General features: G+C 41.0%; 1 protein-coding gene across 1 annotated transcript in view; it reads right to left on the minus strand.

The window, feature by feature from the left end:
* Window positions 1–1421: 1421 nt before the first annotated feature.
* DHTKD1 (dehydrogenase E1 and transketolase domain containing 1) overlaps window positions 1422–25123 on the minus strand; it is a 51529-nt gene continuing 27827 nt past the window's right edge. Inside the window, exons 8-17 of the mRNA XM_059912087.1 lie at window positions 22948–23260; window positions 21924–22008; window positions 21304–21443; window positions 14941–15091; window positions 14455–14561; window positions 9361–9525; window positions 6178–6260; window positions 5663–5832; window positions 3792–3877; window positions 1422–2955 (exon numbers count right to left, since the gene is read on the minus strand). Coding sequence (XP_059768070.1) covers window positions 2851–2955; window positions 3792–3877; window positions 5663–5832; window positions 6178–6260; window positions 9361–9525; window positions 14455–14561; window positions 14941–15091; window positions 21304–21443; window positions 21924–22008; window positions 22948–23260 — 1405 coding nt within the window. The 3' untranslated portion in view covers window positions 1422–2850. The remainder of the gene's footprint in view (window positions 2956–3791; window positions 3878–5662; window positions 5833–6177; window positions 6261–9360; window positions 9526–14454; window positions 14562–14940; window positions 15092–21303; window positions 21444–21923; window positions 22009–22947; window positions 23261–25123) is intronic.

The raw sequence follows: 25123 nt of genomic DNA on the forward strand, positions 1-25123 counted from the left end.
TAGCTGGTTCTTCATGAGTCAGAGAAGACACAGGGAAACAAGACTAAAGTAGTATACCTTTATTAAAAGTTTGCTAAAATTAACTGATTTTGCAACTGGCCGTGTGGAACTAACAGTCTGCTTTAGATTGTGCTTTATCAGATTTAAATACAAACATGGCAGTGAATTACTACTTCCATAGAATAATTTAGGAATTGTCTACTTGTGTAATAGTGTGTTACAAATATTGAGGATTTAAACATTTTGTCCAAATTTCCCAAAAATTTAATAGTTTTAGCCTGAATCCTCTGAGAAGCTGAAATATGTAAACCAAATATCCAAGTACATCTAAGAGAAATTAGGTAAAGCTTTTGGAACCTCAAGACCCAAGTCTTGATTCTTTCTTTCTTTCCTTCTTTCTTTAAATCTAAGTATAGTTGATTTACAATGTTTCAGGTGTACAGCAAAGTGATTCAATATCATATATACATACATATATATATTCTTTTTCAGATTTGTTTCCATTATGGTTTATTATAGGATATTGAATACAGTTCCCTGTGCTATAGAGCAGGACCTTGTTGTTTATCTATTTTATATACAGTAGTGTATATCCATTAATCCCAAGCTCCTAATTTATCTCTCCCCCACACCCTTTCCCCTTTGGTAACCATAAATTTGTTTTCCAGGTCTGTGAGTCTGTTTCTGTTTTGTAAATAAGTTCATTTGTATCATATTTTAACTCCACATATAAGTGATATCGTATGGTATTTGTCTTTCTCTGACCAAAAGTCTTGATTCTTAATCTATGACTTCCTTCCTTTGTAACCCTTAATTGCTAAAACCATATTTCTTCAATTTTGCAAAAGTGATACTGTTTCTATTGCCAGCCGAGGAATTTTTTTAAATAATAAAACTTCAAAGGTAATACAGTCAGCCCGTAAATGGCTATACCTTAGAATATTTTTGCTTACAGTATGTGTATGGAAAATATAGGAAAACTGAGCAAAATTGCTCTTATAAAAAAGAAAACTTGGGGGACTTCCCTGGCGGTCCAGTGGTTCAGACTCTGTGCTTCTAGCATAGATTTATATTAATGGGATATTAATACCACATTATCAATTTTTAAAATATTTTACTTTATTACTGATATAATATATTTATCCCATTCTTTATTATGTGAGTATTTGATTTGTTATTCTTCAAATGGCCTCTTCCTGCAAGGTAATTCAAAATGCTGATCCACGTTGCAGTGGTGATTGAGAGTAAGGTTAAGATACAGAAGACATTTCAGGGCTCAAGTTGGAGATGTAACAGGAAACAGACTCGTGAGGTGTAAAGTTAGAAATCTGGAGAGATCTCAACTAAAAAAAAAATCTGGTTTTCCATCTCATTTTGTGCTCAGACTTTTGAAATGTTTTAACTCAAGAAACAGAGAGATCTGAAAAACAAATGACACTGTGCTTTTATTTTCTTTCTAGTTCAATATACAACACTGATAACCGATCTCATTAAACAGACCTTTGTAATTTTACTGGTTGACATGCGTGGCACTAAGTTACATGATTTATAAGGCTTGCACTAAGTTACATGATTTATAAGGCTTGGCGAAGGAAGAAAGCATTCACTTGTATAGGAATAAAAGGGATGTGAATATTACAGAAACGGTAAATCAGTACACTAATGTACACGTTTAAGATGTGAATCACGAATCTACTGCTGTGGCCAGAACAACCTATACATTGATTCTGAAAGACATTAAAAGTTGCCAGTAAAAGTGGAGAGGGTGTTACAGGGCCCCAGTACTTCCCCCATTTCTGAGAAAAACAGTGTCCCAGCATGAGAATGGTACATGGTAGTGCTCTGCAGCACCAAGCCATGTAAATGTACACAGTTTGCTGATATTTAGTTATACTTCCAGTTATAAGCTTAATTTCAGAATAAGGGAGTGGGTTGGTGACCTCTAGAAATCCAGAAAGTGCCTGATGTTGGGAAGTTCCCGCTATCAAAGTTAAAGTGATCCTTAAGTATCACAAATTAACATCATATGACAGCAGGGATTTTTAGAGGCAAGGCTGATGATCAACCAGGGGCTGAAATCCCCATATCAGACACCCAGAGTTAATTAAAAATATTAAGGTATCGCGGCAAGAACAATTTAAGGGAAAAAAAAAAGATACTATGGCAAAGTAGACCACAAATCAATTTCATCGTAACTATAACTCAGCTTAATAATACTGTGCTAAAGGATCATACACCCGGAGGTTTATATTTAATAAGACCTATATTTAAGGATAATGGGTAAAATAGTGATCTTGAAGAACACAAATCAGGAATAATACAGTTTTGCTATAGTGTTTGGTGAAACACTTTTCACAGTGGCTGGAAAGCAGTACCAGAGATGACATAAATTGAAAATATAGGTAGTCAAGGACTTTGAATAAAAAAGGGAAAATTCATGAAAGTCACATGCGTCAAGAAAATAGGGAGGTAATGTTGAGGTAATCCCTATGCAGCTATAAGTTCAGACTCAAGAACTTTTCCTGGGTATATCCAGTTAACTAGAAAGAGTCGAGTCTGGAAACATCCGGATAAGGACCTAGCTCTACAACCCACACAGGTCTGACAAAATATAACACTATGGTACTTCTAAGGACGAAAGTGACTTGTGGGATTCACGTCTTGATGAACAATTCCTTTGGCTGTTCCATGTATTCTAGATTAACCTCTCCTCTGTCCTCATCAATCCCAACATCTTCGAGGAATACATTCTTTTTGTGGCACCTAATGGAAGGAGGAGAGAGTGGAGGAGGCGAGCCTTTCTTTTTATGGCAGTTTTCTTACAAGGAGGTAGTGTTTCTTCGAAGGGCATCATTGGGTGAAGGTCTTGGCGAGGACTTCTTCATGCTGCTGTAGATGAACGCTGCTGATTCCTACAGCAGGTACCGGCAACGCGGGTCGGCTCACCAGACGGAGCTAGCGTTGGAGCAGAAAAGAAATACAATGACATTTGGACTAGATCAGAGCTCTGCTTAGCTCGCCCAGGGACGTGCATGTATTTCTCTGTTAAAGTTGTTTAACTAGAAATCACCTTTTTGGAAAATAATGTGTTACATAAAATAGATTGCAGGGAGATCTATGTCACAACTGAAAACTAAATTCCAGGCATGATAAGGTGAGACATATTCTGGAATCTGTCCTATTCTTAGGACAGATTGGTTGGTTTTAGCTGTAGAGTTGGTTTTAGCTGTAGAGTTTCCTAAATTAGAACTATTTACAGGTGAAAATGATTTGAGTGCTGTAAACTGGTATTAAGTGACCTGAGTTTTAATCAAAGCAGAATAGAAAGATAAACAGAAGCACAACTGTTCTTCTCCTTGTTTTCCTCTTCCTAAAACATAACAAAGAATTTGGCCTCCGACATCTACCAGCTTTGCAGGTGGGCCTGGAATAAGTGTTATTATAAAACCAGCCGGCTCATCGCTCTCCTCCCCCGGGGCGTGGATACCGGCCTTTGGGACAAGAATGCTGAGTAGGCTAATGGGAAAGGTAGACGACAGGTAGGTCTTCTACCTTTTCGAGTATAATCATTGTTTTTGTTTTTTTTTTTAACATGATACTAGTAGGTACACATATACAGCTTGCTAAACACTCAGCAGTTTAGTCTGAAACAGGAGCCTAAAACTAGGTTTTATACTTTAGTTTATCTTTAGAAGCTTTGGACTGATAATAGGGGATAAACCTATTTGTTGGCACTCCAATAGGAGAAAAGGGACACACAAAAAACACTGCAAAAGAGAAAGAGCTGTCACCTTGCAGGCCAGTTGCTTTTCAAACCTTGGAGAAACAAAAAACCAAGGACCCATGTTCTGAGGCTCCTCCTGACTCCAAATAAAATCTATGAAAGAAGAAAGTTCATCTCAGTACCTCAAGTAAATATATACAGCATACTACACACACAGACACACTATATATGTATGTGTGTGCACATACATACACATACGTATACTATACATGTTACATATGTATATATACACATATACATACATAGTTACATATATATACATATACATATATATACATACACACACACACACACACACACATATATCCTCAAGTAAATATATTATTACCTTTCCAGTGTAAAGGAAAGGTACATAGTTACATATATCCATATACATATATATACATACACACACACACACACACACACACATATATCCTCAAGTAAATATATTATTACCTTTCCAATATGGCACAGTGTTGTCTTTTTTTTTTTTGAGAAATGCATAGTCATGTGTCCATCACCACAATCATGATACAGAACAATTCTCTAAACCCCAAATAGTCCCTCATCCTGCCCCTTTGTACTCAGCTCTTCCTCCCACCCCCAACCTCTGGCAACCACTGATCTTTTCTCTATCCCCGAAGTTTTGCCTTTTCCAGAGCATCAGGTAAGTGGAATCACACAGTACACAGCCTTTTGGTTTTGGCTTCTGTGAATTAGCAAAATCCATCAGTGATTCTGCCGATAGCAATAGTTCACTCTCTTTTATTGTTAAGGAGCATGATATTGTAGGGATGCACAATGAGATTGTTTCTTCATTCACCAGTTGAAGGATGTTTTGGTTGCTTCCAGCTTGGGGCAATTATGAATAAAGCCACTATAAATATTCTCATATGGATTTTTCCTCTCTTGAGTAAATACCTAGGAGTGGGACTGCTGGGTGGTAAGGAAACTGTGTGTAACTGCAAGAGAAACTGACAAAACTGTTTTCCAGAGTGGCTGTACGAGTTTGCATTCCCACCAGCAGTGAATGAGGGTCCCGGTTGCTCTGCATCCTGATCAGTCCTTGATATTGTTTTGTTTTCATTTTAGCCCTTCTAACAGGTATGTGGCCATATCTCATTTTGGCTTAATTTGCATTTCCCTATCACTAATCATGTTGATGATCCTCTCATATGGGTATTTGCCATCTGGTTCTTCGGTAAAATGACTGTTCAATTCTTTTGCACCTTTTGAAAAACTGGATTATACGTTTTCTCACTGTTGAGTTTTCAGAGCTCTTTAAACATTCTGGAGAGTCCTTTGTCAGATATGCTTTTACAGATATTTTCTCCCAGTTTGTGGCTTCTCTTTTTTATATTCTTTGCAGTGCCTTTCGCAGTGCAAAAGTTTTTCATTTTGGTAAAATCTACTTTTTCTTTTCTGGAACGTGCTTTTGGTGTTATGTCTAAGAACTTCTTGCCTAACCCAAGGTCAGGAAGATTTTCATCCACTTCCTTCTAGAAGTTTTATAGTTTTACATTGAGGTCTATGATCAACTTTGAGTTAATTTCTGTATAAGGTGCACATAGATATCTAATCATGCCAGCTCCATCTGTTGAAAAGGCTCATCTTTTACAATTATACCAGATGTATCATAAACGACTGTATAGCACTGATTCCCTCCAAACTCAAGAAATTCGCTGTCTTATACGAAAGCGGGGGCGAGTGAAACGGACACCCAAAGGGACACCAAAAAAGACATGGAGACATTGGCTTCAGTTGTATTACTTTCATATCTCCAGATTCCATGAGATTCAACTTTCTAATAACTCTCACTGCTCCCATACCATCTTTTTATTTGAGATAGTTCAAATAGGTTTCAGGTAACTTCAGGTAATAAGAAGGACCCTTTACCTCTAACATGTTTGTATTTGCTCATCTCTTCCTGCAATGAATCCAGTGGGAAAGGGCAGAGTTCTTCCATTCGGATGATAGCAAAGTCATGCTTCCTGGCCTCCAAAGATTCTCTTTGCTTCAGCAGGGCATAGAAATGTTTGCCGCAGCAGAACACTAAACTCTTAACCCTGTTGGGTAGAAAAGGGACAGTGAGGCGGGGGAGGAATATCTTCAAGTAAGAACTGTGGCAGAAGAAAGCAGGAGACCACAGAGATTTAAATGCTACACCACTGAAGCAGCGGGGGCGTTGTAGTGGGGTTCAGTCATGCTATGCCCTGGCCAACCTTCTTGAGCAACATATGCCCCCAAAATTCACTCTTCTGTGCATATTCTAACTCCTACCCCATGAACTTAAAGGACTTATATAAGGATAGAGAAGATTTGGGTCGCTTGGTTCGCTCAACATGAACTAGTTTTCCCACTCACTACAAATCTACTGCAGAGTATGAAAACAGAGCTCCACATCAGATTACTTTTTTGGATCCACAGATGAATCACCAATGACTGGTTTGAATGCTGTTCCTGGAGCCATTTCTTGAAGAGTTGACACAGCTGCCTAAGGAGGGGGAGGGGGAGAAAAAAGCCACAAATCTATCAACCAAGGGAATGGACCTGAAGATGCTTTTACTTATCAGGGATCTTTCCCAAGAACTAGTATCAAAATTCTCTCCTGGGACTATAAGTAAACATATGTACTAATAAACAAAATATCTTTCCCAAAAGTATCTGTTCTGTATACTTCAGAATAAAATTATTTTTCTGAGGTTACATAAGATTGCCTTTTGTCTGGTGCCACAATAAATTTTAACAGTCAAAATTCCAGTGTGTGGGACTTCCCTGGTGGCACAGTGGTTGAGAATATGCCTGCCAGTGCAAGGGACACAGGTTCGAGCCCTGGTCCAGGAAGATCCCACATGCTGCAGAACAACTAAGCCCGTGAACCACAACTACTGAGCCTGTGCTCTAGAGCCCAAGAGCCACAACTACTGAGCCCATGCGCCTAGAGCCCGTGCTCCACAACAAGAGAAGCCACCGCAATTAGAAGCCCGTGCACCGCAACGAAGACCCAACGCAGCCAAAAAAAAAAAAAATTGCAGTGTGATGACTCAACTGTATCATCAATAAAAACTACACCTTAACTTTTTGGAATCAGAAACAACATTTTATAGAATTTATATTGTGAACTGGAATAGCTGAGTTAGGGCAATTATTTCTGTCTTTAGGATTTTGACTATAATTTATAAACGAAACAGAACAAGTAGGAACAACATATGAATATTTCCACGATGAAAAGAAATTTTATTACTGAGCCCAATTTAAAAAAATACTTGGGAATTCCCTGGCAGTCCAGTGGTGAGGACTCAGTGCTTTCACTGCTGAGGGCCCAGGTTCAATCCCTGGTCGGGGAACAAAGATCCTACAAGCTGCGTGGTGCGGCAAATAAATACTTGTTGCAAAGAACTTAAAGTAGAAAACTGATGAAGCCAAGGTGAGGGATTTGATCCATTTTGCTATCACCTAGTTAGTTTCCCTATAGTCTAGTCCCAAATGGGTATATGACATTTAGACTAGGCCATTGAGGGCAGCCATACTGATGCTGGAATACTGTATATAACCTAAAAAATTAATATTAGCTATTCAGCTATGCTTATTAGTAAATAATGTGTGATAGAGGCAATCTTTCTCCCTTCTGAACCAGAGCCTTTTGTCAGTCCCCACTTCCTACAGCAGGAATCAAAAGGTTCAGAGTTCAGAGTTCAGAGTTAGGTGGGAAACTGGGGTGGGATTTTGGTACCACTTGACAGACAAACTCCCTGTACCCCTGAGTCATGTTTGCTACATGGCAAGTCATCTCTGAGTGGGCCATGGATAGAGAAGGCTGGCTATTTATATTCTGCTAGATCACTTGTACCAATAATCCAATTTTCAGGAAGAAATCAGAATTCAATACTGGTTGTACTGACTTTCCATTAACAAAAGGACTTACATGTTTAATGAAAATATTTGACTACTTAATAAGAGTAGTTTTTCACTTGAAAGTCTATAAGATAGCTGTTGATATTTTTTAAGCTCCCCAAGGAAGGCTTCACTTATTTAATAAGTTGTATATTAGACTTGGGGAGAGGGGTGGAGCATTAGGGCCAGAAAATGAACTCATTTTCAGTTACAAACAGCAAAAGAAATTCTCAACAAAACTTCTAATAGTTCACTCAATACCTAATAATATACATGCATTATATTTAATATCATTGTACTCCTTTTAGTTATGATTAAGAGAGCAGGTGACAACGTTAGGGATACAATGAAAGTTGGGTTCAAGAATCCCAGATCAGGAATTCCCTGGTGTTCCAGTGGTTAAGACTCTGCCTTCCAATGCAGGGGGCGCGGGTTCGATCCCTGGTCAGGGAACTAGATCCCACATGCCGCAGCTAAGACCCAGAGCAAAATTACAGTAACTTTACATTTTGACTTGGCTCCTTTCACATCGCTCTTTCAAAATATCGGTGTCAAGACAGCCCCATCAGAAAGATGGTGTAAAGGGACTGAATTTGTTTGTCTTGAATGTCCCATGATGCCCATGAAACCATCTCAAAATTCACAAGGTTGTTCACAGAGAGAATAAGCAGACCAAACAAATGAACTTTCAGTCATTGGTGAAAGAGCTTGAAGTGCATTTCCTCATTATTGACCCCTGAGGCTGGGGTGAGACAGGTGAGGGGCCTGGAGAGCAAAATTTAAGGGGGCGCTCACTCTGGGATCACTCAAGTACCCTTGACCGACTGTGAGAACAAGGGTCACCTTACTCCCCTCCAAATGCTAGAAACTCCAAAAGAGGCAACCGGTGAAGGCAAATCACTGGCAGCTTCCCTCAACACCCCTCACTTCCAAATACACGTTCTCTAACCTTTGTGAGAAGCACAAGATCATCTCAAACAGCCAAGTCCTAAACGACTTAGTTCACCTCAGCAGTGGCATCCAAATAAATGCAAAGGTTTTTCGAATGTTAATCCTAATTCAGACTCTCATACAAAACTGAAAAAAATTATAGCAGGTGGGATAAATATATGCTTAGCAGTGTTTCTTATCTTGAACTCTGCCACTTGAAAACTAGCATATTTGTGTGATTTAAAACAACATGTGCGCTTAACACTTAGTTCCGGTAAACCAAGAGAAAATATACTCTTGTAAAGCCAGGTAGTGATAAGCTATATTGTTACAATGTTTGAAATGGAGTCTACCGGTGATAAATCATTTAACAGAAAAAGTCTAAATAAAAGTCAATGAATAAAACCACTCATTTTCATCAAAGTAATTTCAACTCCCAACTTGCAACTATCAACACAGCAGTGCTGAGACCATTTGGACATTGAAACTTTTCCTAAAAGATTATTTCTGCTCAGACTGGGATGCCAGGGTTATAATATTTGCTATGCCTGTCCTTCATGACAATGAAACTGAGAGCGACTTAGATTTCTAATTATTCTTGAAAGGTTAAAAAAAAGAGAGAAAGAGAGAGACAAAGCAGCATGGCCAACTAAAACCAAAGAGATGCTTCTGTCATTTGCATCTACAATCAGATACAGAAAAGAGATGAAAATGCAGGGGAAAAAAAATGACAGGAGGAAAAAGACTAATAACCAGCTTTTTCTACTTACAGGGAGTCTGAGCAACATCTTCGGAGAAGCAAGGATGAGGGGCTTCCTGAAGTTCCGGACCATCTGTCTCCGTAGCAGATGAAAGTACTGGGCGGGCGTGGAGGGGTGAGCCATGCACATGTTCACGGTATCTCCGTCCACGCCCTCCTCCACGCTGTCACACATCTGGGAGGGAAGTGAGAGGAAGGAGCAGACAGTCGGGTCATCTCACTCCATCCTAAGGGCACAGGCTATCCTATGGGGGACACGGGGCTCTCGATGAACAGGAGAAGAGATGTGGCTCTTCATTATAGAAAAAGCCCAGAAGGTAAATTTATGACCTGTGAAGAATTCACCAGAGGAGAAGTCTGATGGCTCCCCATCGGCCAAGTCTGTGTGTTTTAATGTGGTTCTTTCCAAACACAGCTGACTGCAGAAAGCATGTGGAGGTGGGGACTTCCCTGGTGGTCCAGTGGTTGGGACTTGGAGCTTTCACTGCCAAGGGCCCGAGTTCTATCCCTGGTCAGGGAACTAAGATCGCACAAGCTGTGTGGCATGACCAAAAAAAATTAAAATTTAAAATTTAAAAAAAAGAAGCATCTGGAGGAGACTTTTTGAAAAATACAGATGCTGATGACCGTGGAGTGAAGATGTTGGAAGGATGCACAATCCGAATCTCACTCTCCTGATGGGATAAATGTAAGTATAGTTTGTTTTAGAGACAAGAACAAGAACAGCTAACGAGGTTGAAAAACTGAGGGCAAGGAATGAAATCTCAGAAGATCCTGCTGGGACAGAAACTTGAGGCATGGCTCCTAACCTGATCAAGAAGCAGTACAGAGGAAAGTAAGTGAGTTGACAAAATCCTCAGATTTTTACTGGGCTCCTCCAATTTGGTGACAGGGTGTGAGTGGCACTGTGGGGAAATAAAGGCAAAATCTAGGGCTGAAGCCCCTGCAGAATTCAGTGGAGGCAGATGGGGCTGCCAGGCTTGCCACTTCCAGGGCCAGGACATGCCAAGGAAAGAGAGGCCCATGGAAGGGATACACAGCCCTGACCAGGGAGTGGACCCTTGTATGGGCTTAGCTATTGAATCTCAGAAGGGACACCGGAATTTAGCAAGAAAAACCTTCTGTCGAGCAGAGCTATGTCCTCCCGCGCCATGTCCTCAGGCTTCATGTACTGGAGACTATTCTCAACTGTTGTTCTAAGAAGGTAAATTGGTACCAAATGGGAAGGAAAATTAAGGGGAATTCACCCACACCCCCTCAGGGAAACTATAAGGGTTTTGAAGGATTGCCCTAAATAATCAAAGACAAGATGAAATAAAATGATATAGCAACAATGTAAATATTCTACAGCCCCTTATAACTTTTTATAAGGGGTGGGGGGCACAAAAAGAAAGGAACATAGCAGGCAAAAGGCAGCCAATTTTAACAAAAGACATAAGTATTGGCAAGGATGTGGAGAAAAGGGAGCCCTTGTACACTGTTGGTAGGAAAGTAAATTGGTATAGTCACTACGGAAAACAGCATGGAGGCTCCTTAAAAAATCAATAATGGAATTACTGTATGAGCCAGAAATCCCACTTCTGAGTATTTAACCAAAATAACTTAAATCAGGATCTCAAAGAGGTATTAGCACTCCCATGTTCATTGCAACACTACTCATGATAGCCAAGATGTGGAAACAACCTAAATGTTCATCTACGGATGAATGGATAAAGGAAATGTGGTATGTGGTATATAGGTATATTTATCTATATATGTAATATTACTCAGCCTATTCAAGGAAGGAAATCCTGCAATTTGCAGTTACACAGATGAGCTTTGAGGACATTATGCTAAGTGAAATACAGATACTGCACAATTCCAGTTATATGAACCATCTAAAATAGTCAAACTCATAGAAGCAGAAAGCAGAGCAGTGGCTGCCAGGGGCGGGGAAGGGGAAATGGAGAGTTGCTAGTCAAGGGGTATAAGGTTTCAGTTATGTAAGATGAATAAGTTCTAGAGATCTGCTGTACAACATAGTAGCTACAGTCAACAGTATTGCAATGCACACTTAAAAATCTGTTAAGAGGGTAGGCCTCATGTTAAGTGTTCTTACCACAATTTTAAAAAACAACAATGTTTTAAAGGGCAGATAGTCTTAAAGATAACACAATAGAATTAGATAAGAAAGGTGAGTGCAATGCCAAGAAAACCAAGTGAGAACCAAACTCTACCATTACAAATCTAATAAATAAATAAGAAACATCAAGAAGCAGAACAGACAGGACAAAAAAGAAATGGCATGAACAAAGAGCTTGAGATAATCACAATGAAAGAAGATGAAGTAAGCAAGTGCTTATATAAACAGCAAACACTCTTCACTTTACCTATCGATATTAATTCTTTTGCAGGGCTAAAGATAAAATTAGTAGTGTAAACAAAGAGCTTGAGGTAATCCCAGTGCAAGCACACGAAACGATAATAATAAAAATAATAAACAGCAAACATATAAATGTCGATTACTGTTCTAAGCATTTACATATATTGACTCTTTACGCCTCACAGTAATCCTATGAAGTAGGTCTGAGAAAATTATTAACATGGACTTGGTAATTTTAATGCATATGTAGATGATCCTTTCAAAACCCTGGCAACTTGGTTCCTTGAACTCCTGTCCTCCAATCACTCTGTCCTCCATCCTACCTCAACAACCCATTTCCATGGCTACATCCTGGTTTCAATGACAGGGATCTCTCCATAAGCTCTACTTTATCCATTCCACTCTGACCACCACTTCCTACCTTTTTAGCTCAATTCCCTTTAACACTTTGACTCCATCAATCCTTCAGCCTCATCAATACCACCAACATACTGATCCTATCACCTTTTCACTGGCCTTCACCCTTCACATCTCCTCCCTCCTCCTTACTTAAGCTAAATTCCATAGTCAATCATTACAATCATTCTTTGGCATACACCCTTAACTCCCTTGACATTTTTTCACTCCAAACCACAAGCCGAGTTAATCTCAACTTTCCATCTGTCCCATTTCTGCACCTATGCAGGGAATGAAGCTGGAGAAAACACACAATCACACTGATGGATCTCACTTTAAAATCTTGACCAAGAATCTTAAGTCGGCCCTCAATGCTCTTAGACTATTATCTTCTATTTCCCTAATTCACTCATTCTCCTCCTCTTCCAGATGACTATTTCACAGCTTTAACCCAGGATCTCCTCCTCCATCATCATTCTCAGCTAATGACCCAAGAGTATCTCCTCAGACCTTCACCACAACATCTACCATGTTCTATCATCTGCACCATATTCTCTGCCTCTGGTTATTACCATAGATGAACCTGCCATGCTGCTGTCTAGAGCTGATCCAATCCCTTGTGCAGTGGACACCAGCCCATCCTGGTCTCTCAAGGCAATCACTCCAGTCATTCTACTCTCTCTCCTACGTCAATATTTTCTTCTCTACTGGATCATTCCTATCAGCATACAAACATGCTGTTATTTCTCCTATCTTTAAAACAAAAGCAAAAAGAACGTCTCTTGGTGCAAATTTCCCACTTCCCTGTTCTATTTGCAGCAAAACTTTTCAAAAGAGTTAAACTTTCCTCCTTCCATATATTCCTAATACCACTCCACCTAAACAAACCGCAGTTACCAACCACCAAATGAACCCTTTATTGCTAAATCCAACGGCTAATTCTCAGTCCTATCCTGATTGGCCTTGATACGTCCTCCTTCTTAACATGTGTCCTTCACTTGCTTTCTAGGACCTTCCTCCAGCCTCACTGGTTGCTCCTTCTCAGCCTCCTATGTTCTCCTTCCCTGCAGCCTCTAACTGTTGGTCTATCCCAGGGCTCAGTTTGGGGGCAACTTCTTTCTCTAACTGTACTCATTCTTTTGATAATTTCATCCAGTCTCATGACTTTAAATATCATCTAGAAACTGATGACTCCCAAACTATATCTCTTGCATGCTCATTTCCTACATTTCTTTGAAAAACTGTAGTTTTGTATTTCACAGCTAGTTCTTTAATTTACCTCCAATTTATTTCTGTAATCTAATTTTTATGAAATGATTTCTCTGTCATTATCTACCAACCAACCAGTTATATCCATTTATCTAGCTACTGTTCTATCTACCTATCCAGTAATCTATCACCTTTCTATATATTTTATCTGCCTGTATGCTAAGATAATTAATGATATTTATGTACTTAGGGTGATGTGTACTGATGTCTCCATTTACTTTCAAATGCATCCAAAAATTATATGGATTTATGGATAGACAGAGGGATGGCAGATGAATAGAAACATGATAAAACAAATATAATAAAATATTAATGGTAGAATGTAGCAAGTGGGCATATGAATATTCTCTGTAAAGTTTTTTCAACTTTTTTGTATGTTTGAAATTTTTCATAATAAGATATTAGAAATATGCATAAAGAGGCATTGGTAATGATTCTTACCAAAAGATAACAATGGTAATTTCTGAGTTGTTGTTTAACATTTTTTAATGGTCACGAATCATTTTATAAAAATACTATCACTATTTAGATCTGGGGTTGGTCCCTGTATCTCTGCTTATAAAAAGCCCCTAGATGACTCCGATGATCAGCTTGACTCAGAAACTACTGATATTTGCTGCATAAGAAGCACTTTCAGGGACTTCCCTGAGTGGTCCAGTGGGTAAGACTCCACACTCCCAGTTCAGGGGGCACAGGTTCCACCCCTGGTCGGGGAACTAGATCCCGCACGCATGCCGCAACTGAGCCCGCATGCTGCAACTAAAGATCCTGCATGCTGCAACTAAAAACCCCACATGCTGCAACTAACTCCCGGCACAGCCTAAATAAATAAATATTAAAAAAAAAAAAAAAAAAAAAAGAAGCACTTTCATTGCCGTAAAACCGTGACACTAACATGCTTGAGGCATCACATTTCCAAGGAATATTGATTGACATTGCATTAAATCTGTTTCATTCAAATACTACAATGTCTTATAGTCCAAGGTTCACATTAGGTATTTGCAGGAGGCAGTTCTATTTCAAAGCACCTAGAAAGCAGGGAAACATTTCGTGGAATCCAGAAGGCAGTGGACATACCTGCAAGAAACGCTCTATTCGACAAGATGAGTGCTCTGGTCCAGCCCCGTCGTACCCGTGAGGAAGGAGGACCACGATGCCGCTTTGGAGGAGCCACTTGGCCTCACCTGCAAAGCAGCAGTGGGAGTAAGAACGCTACAACGCAGGTGCAGGACAGCCCGGGGCGACTGGGCAGTGAGACACGTGTTAGTTTGTTGCTGGACCCCCCAAACCATTTTCATTGCACCATTCACTACAGCTAAGCACATTCCCCAGGAGACACAGCCCTCCTGCTGACAGAGGACTTACATGCTCTTCCTAGCAGCTTATTTAACTGCCTGATAGCTGCCATGCCCCAGTGGATGACAGAACAGGCTCCCAACTCTCGGAGTGGGGGGATGCCGTGGTACACAGGGGTCTCATAAGCAGTTATGTCCCCTTTTCCGTCATTTGTCCCCGTGAGGCTGATGCCACACGTCCACTACACACCCATAGGCCAACACCAACCTCCAGAGATGAACGTGTCAAAGATGATCTGAGCACCGTTGAAGAAATCGCCAAACTGAGCCTCCCAGAGGGGCAGTAGGTTAGGGCTTTCGATGCTCATCCCATACTCAAATCCCAAGACGGCCTCTTCCGACAGTGGGCTGTTGCTTACCTAGGGCAAAGGAGGAGAACAGAACCGTCATGCAGGGAAGATGGGATGTGAATCTGTAAAGGTAAAGCATCATATTGGTACCAACTGCTCAAAAGGGAGGAGGGCCGTGAGGGCAGCTGTGCTTTCATTCATCCCCGCATCCCTTTGGGAGAGGACATCTCCTGCTCTCCATGAGTGATGTGTGTGGGAAAAGTTGGGGCAAACAGAGGAAGACATACAAAAGGTTGGAATATGGGCATTAAAGATTTTCTTGAAGGAGAAGCAAAATTAACTTCTCAGATGCCCCACCTTTGAAGCTGAGAGTAAAACGGTGTCATAAGAGCTTTTTAAAAAACGTCACAAAACAAAGTGGGGGGGAGGGACTTCCCTGGTGGTTAAAAATCTGCCATCCAATGCAGGGGACGTGGGTTCGATCCCTAGTCGGAGAACTAAGATCCCACACGCCATGGGGCAACTAAGCCCTCGTGCCGCAACTACTGAGCCTGCGCTCTAGAGTCCACGCTCCACAACTAGAGAGAAGCCCGTGCGCTGTAACGAAGAGCCCATGTGCTGCAACTAAGACCTGATGCAGTCAAAAATAAATAAATAAATATTTTTTAAAATCTAGAAAAATGGTATAGATGATCTTATTTGCAAAGCAGAAATAGAGACATAGACGTAGAGAACAAATGTATGGATACCACGGGGGAAAGAGGTGGAGAGGGAGGAATTGGGAGACTGGGATTGACACATATACATTATTGGTACTATGTATAAAATAGACAACTAATGAGAACATACTGCATAGCACAGGGAACTCTACCTAATGCACTGTGGTAACCTAAATGGGAGGGAAGTCCAAAAGGGAGGGGATATCTGTATGTGTATGGCTGATTCATCTTCTTGTGCAGTGGAGGCTAACACAACATTGTAAAGCAACCATACTCCAATAAAAATTAATTAAAAACAAACAAACAAACAAAAAAAGGGGGGGAAAGTTACTTGAAAAAGGCCTACCTTTCGGAATCCATTTTTCTAATATCCTGTTTGCATGATAAAGCAAAAGAATCATCACCATATGTTAAGATTAAAAAAGCAGAACATAAAATTACATCTCTGAAGAGGCTAAAGAGATGTGACAGTTCAAGGCAGCACAACTCTGAACTGGGTTTGTGGACCAGATGTCTTCATGTCTCAGTGTTAACTTCCTGACTTGGATGGTTGCATTGGGGTAATGTAGGAGAACGACCTAGTTTGTAGGAAATACACACGTAGGGCATCAGGCTGGCAACCTGATGTTTCCATCTGGATGGCTCGAATGTCTCAGAATGAGAAAAAGTTCCTTTTGCGTTATACATCTAACTTTTTTGTAATTTTGTGTTTGTTTCAACATTTTTCTAAAAAAAATTTTAAGTTACTTTTTTATAATTTTTTGGCCATGCTGCGAGGCATATGGGATCTTCCCCAACCAGGGATCAAACCCACGTCCCCTGCAGTGGCAGCATGGAGTCCTAACCACTGAACCACCAGGGAAGTCCTTAAGTTACATATTTATAGAATAGTACTTGGCAACAAAAAGGGATAAAATACTGACACATGCTACAACATGGATGGACCTTGAAAACACAATGCTAAGTGAAAGAAGCCACATATTTATGAGTCTGTTTATATAAAAAGGCCAAAATAGATAAATCAATATAAACAGAAAGTAGATTAGTGGGTTTCAGGGGCTGAGGGAAGGAAGGAATGGGGTGTGACTGCTAATAAGTATGGTTTTCTTTTAGGGTGATGAAAATGTTCTAAAATTAGATAATGGTGACGGTTGCACCACTGCATACACTGAAAACCACTTAATTGTACACATTGAAACGTTGAATTCTATGAGTTTTATCTCAATAAAGCTTTTAATAAAAAAAAACTCTGGAAAAAAATTTCATCTCTACTATGATTACAACCATAAAAATGCATGATTCATACGGATAAGCACTCAATGACAACAACAAAAAATGAAAACAGATAATGTATTAGTATGGCGGGATTATGCATAGTTTACCTTTCCTGATTTCTATTTGATTTCAATTATGATCTTTACAAGACATTAACTTGAAAAGAGACACTATATTTCTCAGATCCATGAGTCTGTTGTCAACGGGATTTGAACTGAGTGCTTTTCTTGCACCTCTGCGTCTTCACCTCATTCCCTATCTCTCTTCTTACCCAAGGCTGACACACCCACTCATATTCTAATCCAAACCTTTTCTCTGCTTCTTCACTCGGCTCATCACCAAACTCCTTTTTTCTGAACCTCTCCTCACTGGCTTTCTCCTCTCGGCAAATGAACAATCAAAAGCTTAAAAATAAAACAGGAAAGGACCTCCCTGGGGGTCCAGTGGTTAAGACTCTGTGCTCCCAATGCAGGGGGCACGGGTTCGATCCCTGGTCGGGGAACTAAGATACCGCATGCCACACGGTGCGGCCAAAAAAATAAATTAAAAAAAAAAAAAAAAAAAAAAAAACAAGGAATATTCCCCTGGCCAGTGCTCTCTGGCTCCTGCTTCCTTTAAGAGTCAGGCTTCTAGAAAGAATTATCTAATCTAGTTGTCTCTACCTCCTAAACCCCTGTCTACCCTTCAACTAGTACAATCTAGCTTCTGCTCTCCTCACTCCACAGAAATAGCTCTAGAGGAGGTCAACCTTGACCTTCCAGTTGCTAAATCCAATGGCCATGTTAATCTTCCTCTTTTCAGATTCCTCCCTCCTTAAGTTCGATGACACAGGGACTCTAAGTTCTCCTCCTGCCTTTCTGGATGCTCTTTTGGGAAAATGCTTCCTCTGCCAGCCCTTTAAAAGTTGTTTTTCCGGGCTTCCCTGGTGGTGCAGCGGTTGAGAATCTGCCTGCCAATGCAGGGGACACGGGTTCGAGCCCTGGTCTGGGAAGATCCCACATGCCACAGAGCAACTGGGCCCGTGAGCCACAACTACTGAGCCTGCGCGTCTGGAGCCTGTGCTCCGCAACAAGAGAGGCCGCGACAGTGAGAGACCCGCGCACCGCGATGAAGAGTGGCCTCCACTTGCCACTACTAGAGAAAGCCCTTGCACAGAAACGAAGACCCAACACAGCCAAAAAAAATAATAAAATAAAAAAATAAAAAAATAGTCACTCACCAATTTAAAAATAATAATAAAAAATAAATAAATAAAATAAAAATTAAAAAAAATTTTTTTTTAAATTTAAAAAAATAAAAAAAAAGTTGTTTTTCCCAGAACCCTATCTGTTATTCTGCTCTCTCTCAGAGAGATTCTCCCACCCCTGTGGTTTCAAACACTCCTGCACCCTGATGACTTCCAAATAGACATCCAAGACCAGATTCCTTCATTAACTCCAGACATACATATCTAATTACCTGAAATATCTATGTCAAAGTTTAATGTCCAAAACTTAGTCCATCATCTTTCCTTACCACACCTGTTCCTCTCTCTTACTCTTTTTTTTTTTTTTTTTAAATTTTTATTTATTTATTTATTTTGGGCTGTGTTGGGTCTTCGTTTCTGTGCGAGGGCTTTCTCTAGTTGTGGCGAGCGGGGGCCACTCTTCATCGCGGTGCGCGGGCCTCTCACTATCGCGGCCTCTCTTGTTGCAGAGCACAGGCTCCAGACGCGCAGGCTCAGTAGTTGTGGCTCACGGGTCTAGTCGCTCCGCGGCATGTGGGATCTTCCCAGACCAGGGCTCGAACCCGTGTCCCCTGCATTGGCAGGCAGATTCTCAACCACTGCGCCACCAGGGAAGCCCTCTCTTACTCTTTATTTGGGTAAATGCCATCATCATATGCCAGCTGCCCTAGTCAGGGAGCTAGGAGATAACCAGGACTGGTCTTCTTCACTCCCTACACCTACCACCGAGTCCGATAGCTGTTGTTTTCTGACTAGTTCTCAAATCTTGGTCCCATCTCCCCTCTGCACTGCTATTGCCCTAATTCACAGCTCCAGGATTTCCTGCCTAGATGACTGAGAAGCCTCCTTAGAAATTGTCCTAAGTCTCACCCTTCTTCAGCTCAGGCTTCCAAAGTATCATCAGGAGTGCTCTTTCTAACATGGAAAACTGATCACCTGTTCAAAATTCCTCCATGGTTTCTCTTTACATAACACTCAAAGTCTTTCACAACGTGGGTAGTCCTGACTGGCCCGTCTCTTCTTTTACTTCTGTATCCACTTTGCAGCTTAAACTCCAGTCACATGAAGCTATATGTAGTTCCCTGAGCATGAGGTCAGGGCCTCTTACTTCACAGCTTATGTATGCACTACTGTGTCCACCTACATTTACTAGATTAGGCAATTCCAAATGTCCCTCAAGTCCCAGCTCAAATCTGGCCTCCTCTCTAAAGCTCTTCCTTTTAATCCCCAAGTAACCTAGCTGCCCCTTCTCCTATTGTACTTCATATACTTGTATACCCTTATCGACATTAATTTGTTGAATCTATTAATGCTTTCATTTATTCCAAAAATTATTTAAGATGGCCTGTAAATATAGATAATACACAAAATTATAGTTTAAATGTAAGTGGACAGGGAAGTCCCTGGTGGTCCTGTGGTTAGGACATCATGCTTCTTTTGCAGGGGGCATGGGTTCAATCCCTGGTCGGGGAACTAAGATCCCACATGCCGCGCTGTGCAGCCAAAAAAAAAAAGTAGGTGGACAGAAAGAAAATAAATAGATTGACACACCCAACAGGGTTGGGGAAAACATACAACCTGGTAACCTGCTTTCTTGAGGCTGCCATGGCCTCTACCCCTTCCCAGAAGCCATTATTGATAAGGGAAGGTTGATCGGTTGCAGAATTTTCGACGTACACACAATAAAGACGAGCCACTGCTCAGGGAACTACGACTACTCTCAATACCAAGATCAAGCAGGAGTCCCCCCCAGGGTCTTCATATAAAGGACAAGGTGTTAGATAATAAATGAAATCTTTGACAGCATCCCCATAACAGATGTGAGACGTTTACTTGGGGCTTTCTAAATAGCAATATTCAAAATTAATTGATACTATATATCAAATCACAAATCAATAAAAGACATTGGGTGGGGAAAATATGAAATGTTTCAGTATCTAGGTCACCAGTCTAGATACTGATCAAGGAGGGGATTTTAGACTACCTTAAAGAAAAGATGAGCTGCATGTCCTTTAAGTAATTATCCTGGAAGCTTGCTTTCGACAAAGTGAATTTTTAAAAAAAATATTGAGTATTGGGCTTCCCTGGTGGCACAGCAGTTAAGAATCCGCCTGTCAATGCAGGGGACATGGGTTCGAGCCCTGGTCCGGGAAGGTCCCACATGCAGCAGAGCAACTAAGCCTGTGGGCCACAACTACTGAGACTGCGCTCTAGAGCCCGTGAGCCACAACTACTGAGCCCACATGCCACAACTACTGAAGCCTGCACGCCTAGAGCCCATGCTCCGCAACAAGAGAAGCCACCACAATGAGAAGCCCACGTACCACAACAAAGAGTAGCCCCTGCTCGCCACAACTAGAGAAAGCCCGCACGCAGCAACAAAGACCCAACACAGCCAAAAATAAATAAATAAAATAAATACATTTATTGAAAAAAAAAAAGAGTATCAGTGAACCCAATACTCTCAAACAAATGGCTAGAGTAGGAAAAAAGATGACACACCACTAATTGTACCTTAAAGGATAATTTCATAAACTCCATGTGCCAGGCACTATGCTAGTTGTTGGAGAAACAAAAATGAAAAGACCCAGGCCCTGCTCTTGACTCTGATGAATCTAACTCAGCAACTGGCACAGAGAAATACATGGCAATGGATACATTCATCAAGCCCGCTAAACCCTAGGGAATAAAGTAACCTTAAGTCAGTGGGTTTTTTTTTTTTAAGTTGGCAAGAAATGGCTTATTATCCACATCTTCGACTCACTTTAATGAATTCAGCAACGAGCAGGTTATATAATCAATTTTGGATTGACAAAATGAACACCCATTTGACATTTACATGATTACAGATAAGTAGCCAGAGTAAAACAGCTCTAGTCTACTCGTTAGTCTGTTACTTCCACTCCAAGTGCATAGACTGGCATTGTCTACCCAGTCGGCATACCTTTATTTCAAAACGGACTGAACCCAAAGTTTCCGACATCTGTTTCTAGTTGGTCTAAGAAGACTGTAGCTATAATCACCAGCACCTGAGGTTTATACTAGATAATAAAACAGCCTACCTCTAGAAACCCCTTTTGATTAGGGTCCATATGGTTCAGGGGGATATAGGTGTCATCGGTCTTCTGGCAAACAACCATTGCGTGCCTCTGGCTAAAAGTTCCACGGCCAACATCTTGGCCACTCAGACGGACATTAAAACCTTAAAGCAAGCAAGAAGGAAAAGAAAAAAACCAGATTCCCATGAATAACCTAAGTAATAATAAGGCCTGTAAGGCCTGGTGACCCTGAATTCTTATACATCGGCTCATCCTGAGAACTGTCCTTAGGACAATAGATTATCCTTCTTAAAATATACCTGTCCTATATTCAAAACTCCGTAGTCTAATTAAGAGTGAAGAGTCATCATTTGTCCTACAATTTTTAAAGGAAAGTATCTTTCCAATACATCCAGCACTGAGTCCTTTGTTTCCATAGTCTGTTCGCTGATGAAGATTGTCAACATGACTTATACCAAGATTAAATAATGTTTTCAGGTAAGAAAAGCTAACACGTTTGAGAACCTCTCTAGTCAATAAAAACAATACAAGGTAGTTGTAACTCAAAACTGCAGGCGTCACATATAAGAAATGTCATATAAAGCACCCCCTACCCGTTGTGCAGCTACACAGAAATGTCTTACCTTCAGCAAGTAATGAGCCTAGGGCAAGAGCTTCTGCCGTGGCCCAGTCTAACTTTGTTCCATCCATCACTTTCTCCACTCTGGACTGTAAAATTGAACGGGAGGGGAAAAGAAACTTTTAAGAGTTCCCATCCTTTTTCACACTGAGTTCAAAAAATGTAAGGCAACAATGGTTAAGAATCAAAAACATAACATTAAGTACAACAGATACTGCAGAAGGAAACATCAGAGTATGACAGCAAGTACATGACATTTGAAAGCAGGCAAAACAAACAGGCACTCTGGCGAGTAGTTAACGCGGCAGATGGATGGGAGGAGGAGACATCAGGGAGGGGGAGAGAGGAACGGCATTGGTAATATTCTATGTCTTCCGCCTGATGGTGAGTACACAGATTGTTTTAATACTCTCTACACCCATAACAGAAACTTACAAACGAAGTTAGTGTTTTAAAAATAATCCAGAGTTCATCGTGTCTTCATCCAAGTTCAAGAAAGATGAAGACCTATATCTCCTTGCTCTCCTCCTGCTTTTAGCGCCGAAAGTCCCACGTTCCAGGAAACCACAGGCAAACCATGACAGTTTGTCAATCCATCCTTAACATGAGACAACATGTAAAACCTCAACATGCTTAAGGGTGTAAATGGTTGCCTTTCGGGAGTACGTGTGCTGATTTTTATTTATTTTATTTAAGCCAAACCCCGACCACCTTCCTCAAAATGAAAGTGTCTTCTGCTCACTGCTCAGAAAAACCAAAAAGGGCATTCCTGTATGGCTGTGTTATTAATAATGTGCATGCAGTACCTGTATATATAATGTATTAATGAATGACTGAAAGAATAAGTGGAGGAAAAATAGAAGTAGACAAAATTTGAGTTAATTGACGATCAGTACCAAAACACTGCTAGGATTGGTTCACAATAAATATTTGCCAGGTGCATTAGCCAACCAACAAGACCAGACCAACACCAATTCCTTGCTGTGAGAGATGGACAAACAATACCCAGAGATTCCCGGGCTCCCTACCTGCACGTGCATCTTCAGAAGGTGACTGTGCATTTGGAGCTCCTCCGGCACCTCCACAGACTTCCTGCCAATAAACCGCAGGAGGTCAAGGGGCACACCTGTGTTCCAGGTGGTGATGCAAGCTTCTGGCTGAACCAGGCCCTGCCAGTGGGCCTGCAGGTTCGTGGCAGGGGGGCTGTAGTGCGCCGTGTTAGTTAAATGGCCATTTAACTTCGCGTAGTAGGAGGCTTTGATCTCCGATACCTCCTCCTGGGTCATGAGTCCATTGGCCATAAGGTACTCTGCATACGTGTCGGGGATGCTCTTCCGGGCTCTATCCAAGGAAAAGGGAAACAAAAATCAATATGATTTGTAAAAATCAAAGAGACAGATACAGGAATTCCCTGGCGGTCCAGTGGTTAAGACTCGGGCTTTCACTGCCGTGGACCCGGATTCGATCCCTGGTCGGGGAACTAAGATCCCACAAGCCATGCAATGCGGCCAAAAAAAAAAAAGGAGAGACAGAAACAGTTATTGTCAAAGGTATTCTGGAGTGTCATCGCTATAAAAATGCACACGGGAAATGTTTTGGGACTAGATAGAGGGGGTGCTTGTACAACATTGGGAATGCACTAATTCACACTGAATCGTTCACTTTAAAATGGTCCATTTTAGGGAATTCCCTGGCGGTCCAGTGGTTAAGACTCCACACTTCCACTGCAGGGGGCACGGGTTCGATCCCTGGTCGGGGAGCTAAGATCTCACGCGCCCCGTGGTGTAGCCAAAAAATAAAAGGTCCATTTTATGTCATGTGACTTTCACTCCAATAAATTTGTTTTTTAAAGGCAGTGGTGAGTAACCACCTCTTCCAGGCAAGCAAGTGAAAACAAGCAAGTGAAATTTATCTTTTTTTTTTCTTTTTTAAAATTTATTTATTTATTTGTTTTTGGCTGCGTTGAGTTGCGTTGCTGTGTGCGGGCCTTCTCTAGTTGCAGTGAGCGGGGGCTACTCTTTGTTGCGGTGCACGGGCTTCTCATCCCAGTGGCTTCTCTTGTTGCGGAGCACGAACTCTAGGAGCATGGGCTTGAGTAGTTGTGGCACACGGGCTTCAGTAGTTGTGGCTCTAGAGCACAGGCTCAGTAGTTGTGGTGCATGGGCTTAGTTGCTCCACTGCATGTGGGATCTTCCTGGACCAGGGCTCAAACCCGTGTCCCCTGCATTGGCAGGTGGATTCTTAACCACTGCGCCACCAGGGAAGCCCACAAATTTATCTTTATAAGCTTTTGTCTACAGTCAGGCAGAAGTAATGAGTAGTAGAGTTTTCTTACAAACTGTTAATTCTGGACAAGGCTGACTTATATTGTCTACCTATTCTGCATCCCTTTACTTCAAAAAGGATTGAACGTAAAGTTGCCGACATCTGTTTCAGGTTGCTTGAAGAAGCCTGTAACTATTCAGCATCTGGGTTTTACAACAATAGAAATAACGATGATGCTACTCTGCATTCGCTTAATACTTTAAACTTCCAAGTCTGGTCACATTGATCATCATATTTAATCCTGAAAAAAGTGAGAGGTAGACAGGATATATTTTTAAAAGCAGGGTCCTGAGTCACATCAAGTCATTCAGGTGCTAAGTTCAAGGCTAAATGGAGAAACCAGATTTGTTCTTCCAAGGGCAGTCTGCTACCTACGACCAGAAAGGCCCATAAAATGTCACCAAGTTTATCCCTCTGTTTTAATTTATGTCTATGAGGAAATAAAGCAGGAAAGAGGGATCTACTTTACTTTCTAGCATCTGAAAAGGAAATCCTGGGACTTCCCTGGTGGTCCAGTGGCTAAGACTCTGTCTTCCCAATGCAGGGGGCCCGGGTTCGATCCCTGGTCCGGGAACTAGATCCTGCGTGCCACAACCAAGACCCGGTGCAGCCAAATAAATAAATACATAAATAAATAGGAAATCCCAAAGTAACACACTTCTCTCCATCACGTGAACCTTCTGACTTGGCACTGTCCCACGGAAATATAACGCAAGCCAATGTGTAATTTCAAATTTCCCTGTGGTCACATTAGAAAAGGTGCAAGAGGTGGAATTAATTTTAATCATATATTGATTTAACTCAATATACCCAAAATATTGTCCCTTCAATACCTAATCAATATAAAAATTATTATCGAGATCATTTACACTCTTTTTT

The sequence above is a fragment of the Balaenoptera ricei genome, chromosome 2, assembly GCF_028023285.1.
Source record: "Balaenoptera ricei isolate mBalRic1 chromosome 2, mBalRic1.hap2, whole genome shotgun sequence".
NCBI lineage: Eukaryota > Metazoa > Chordata > Mammalia > Artiodactyla > Balaenopteridae > Balaenoptera > Balaenoptera ricei.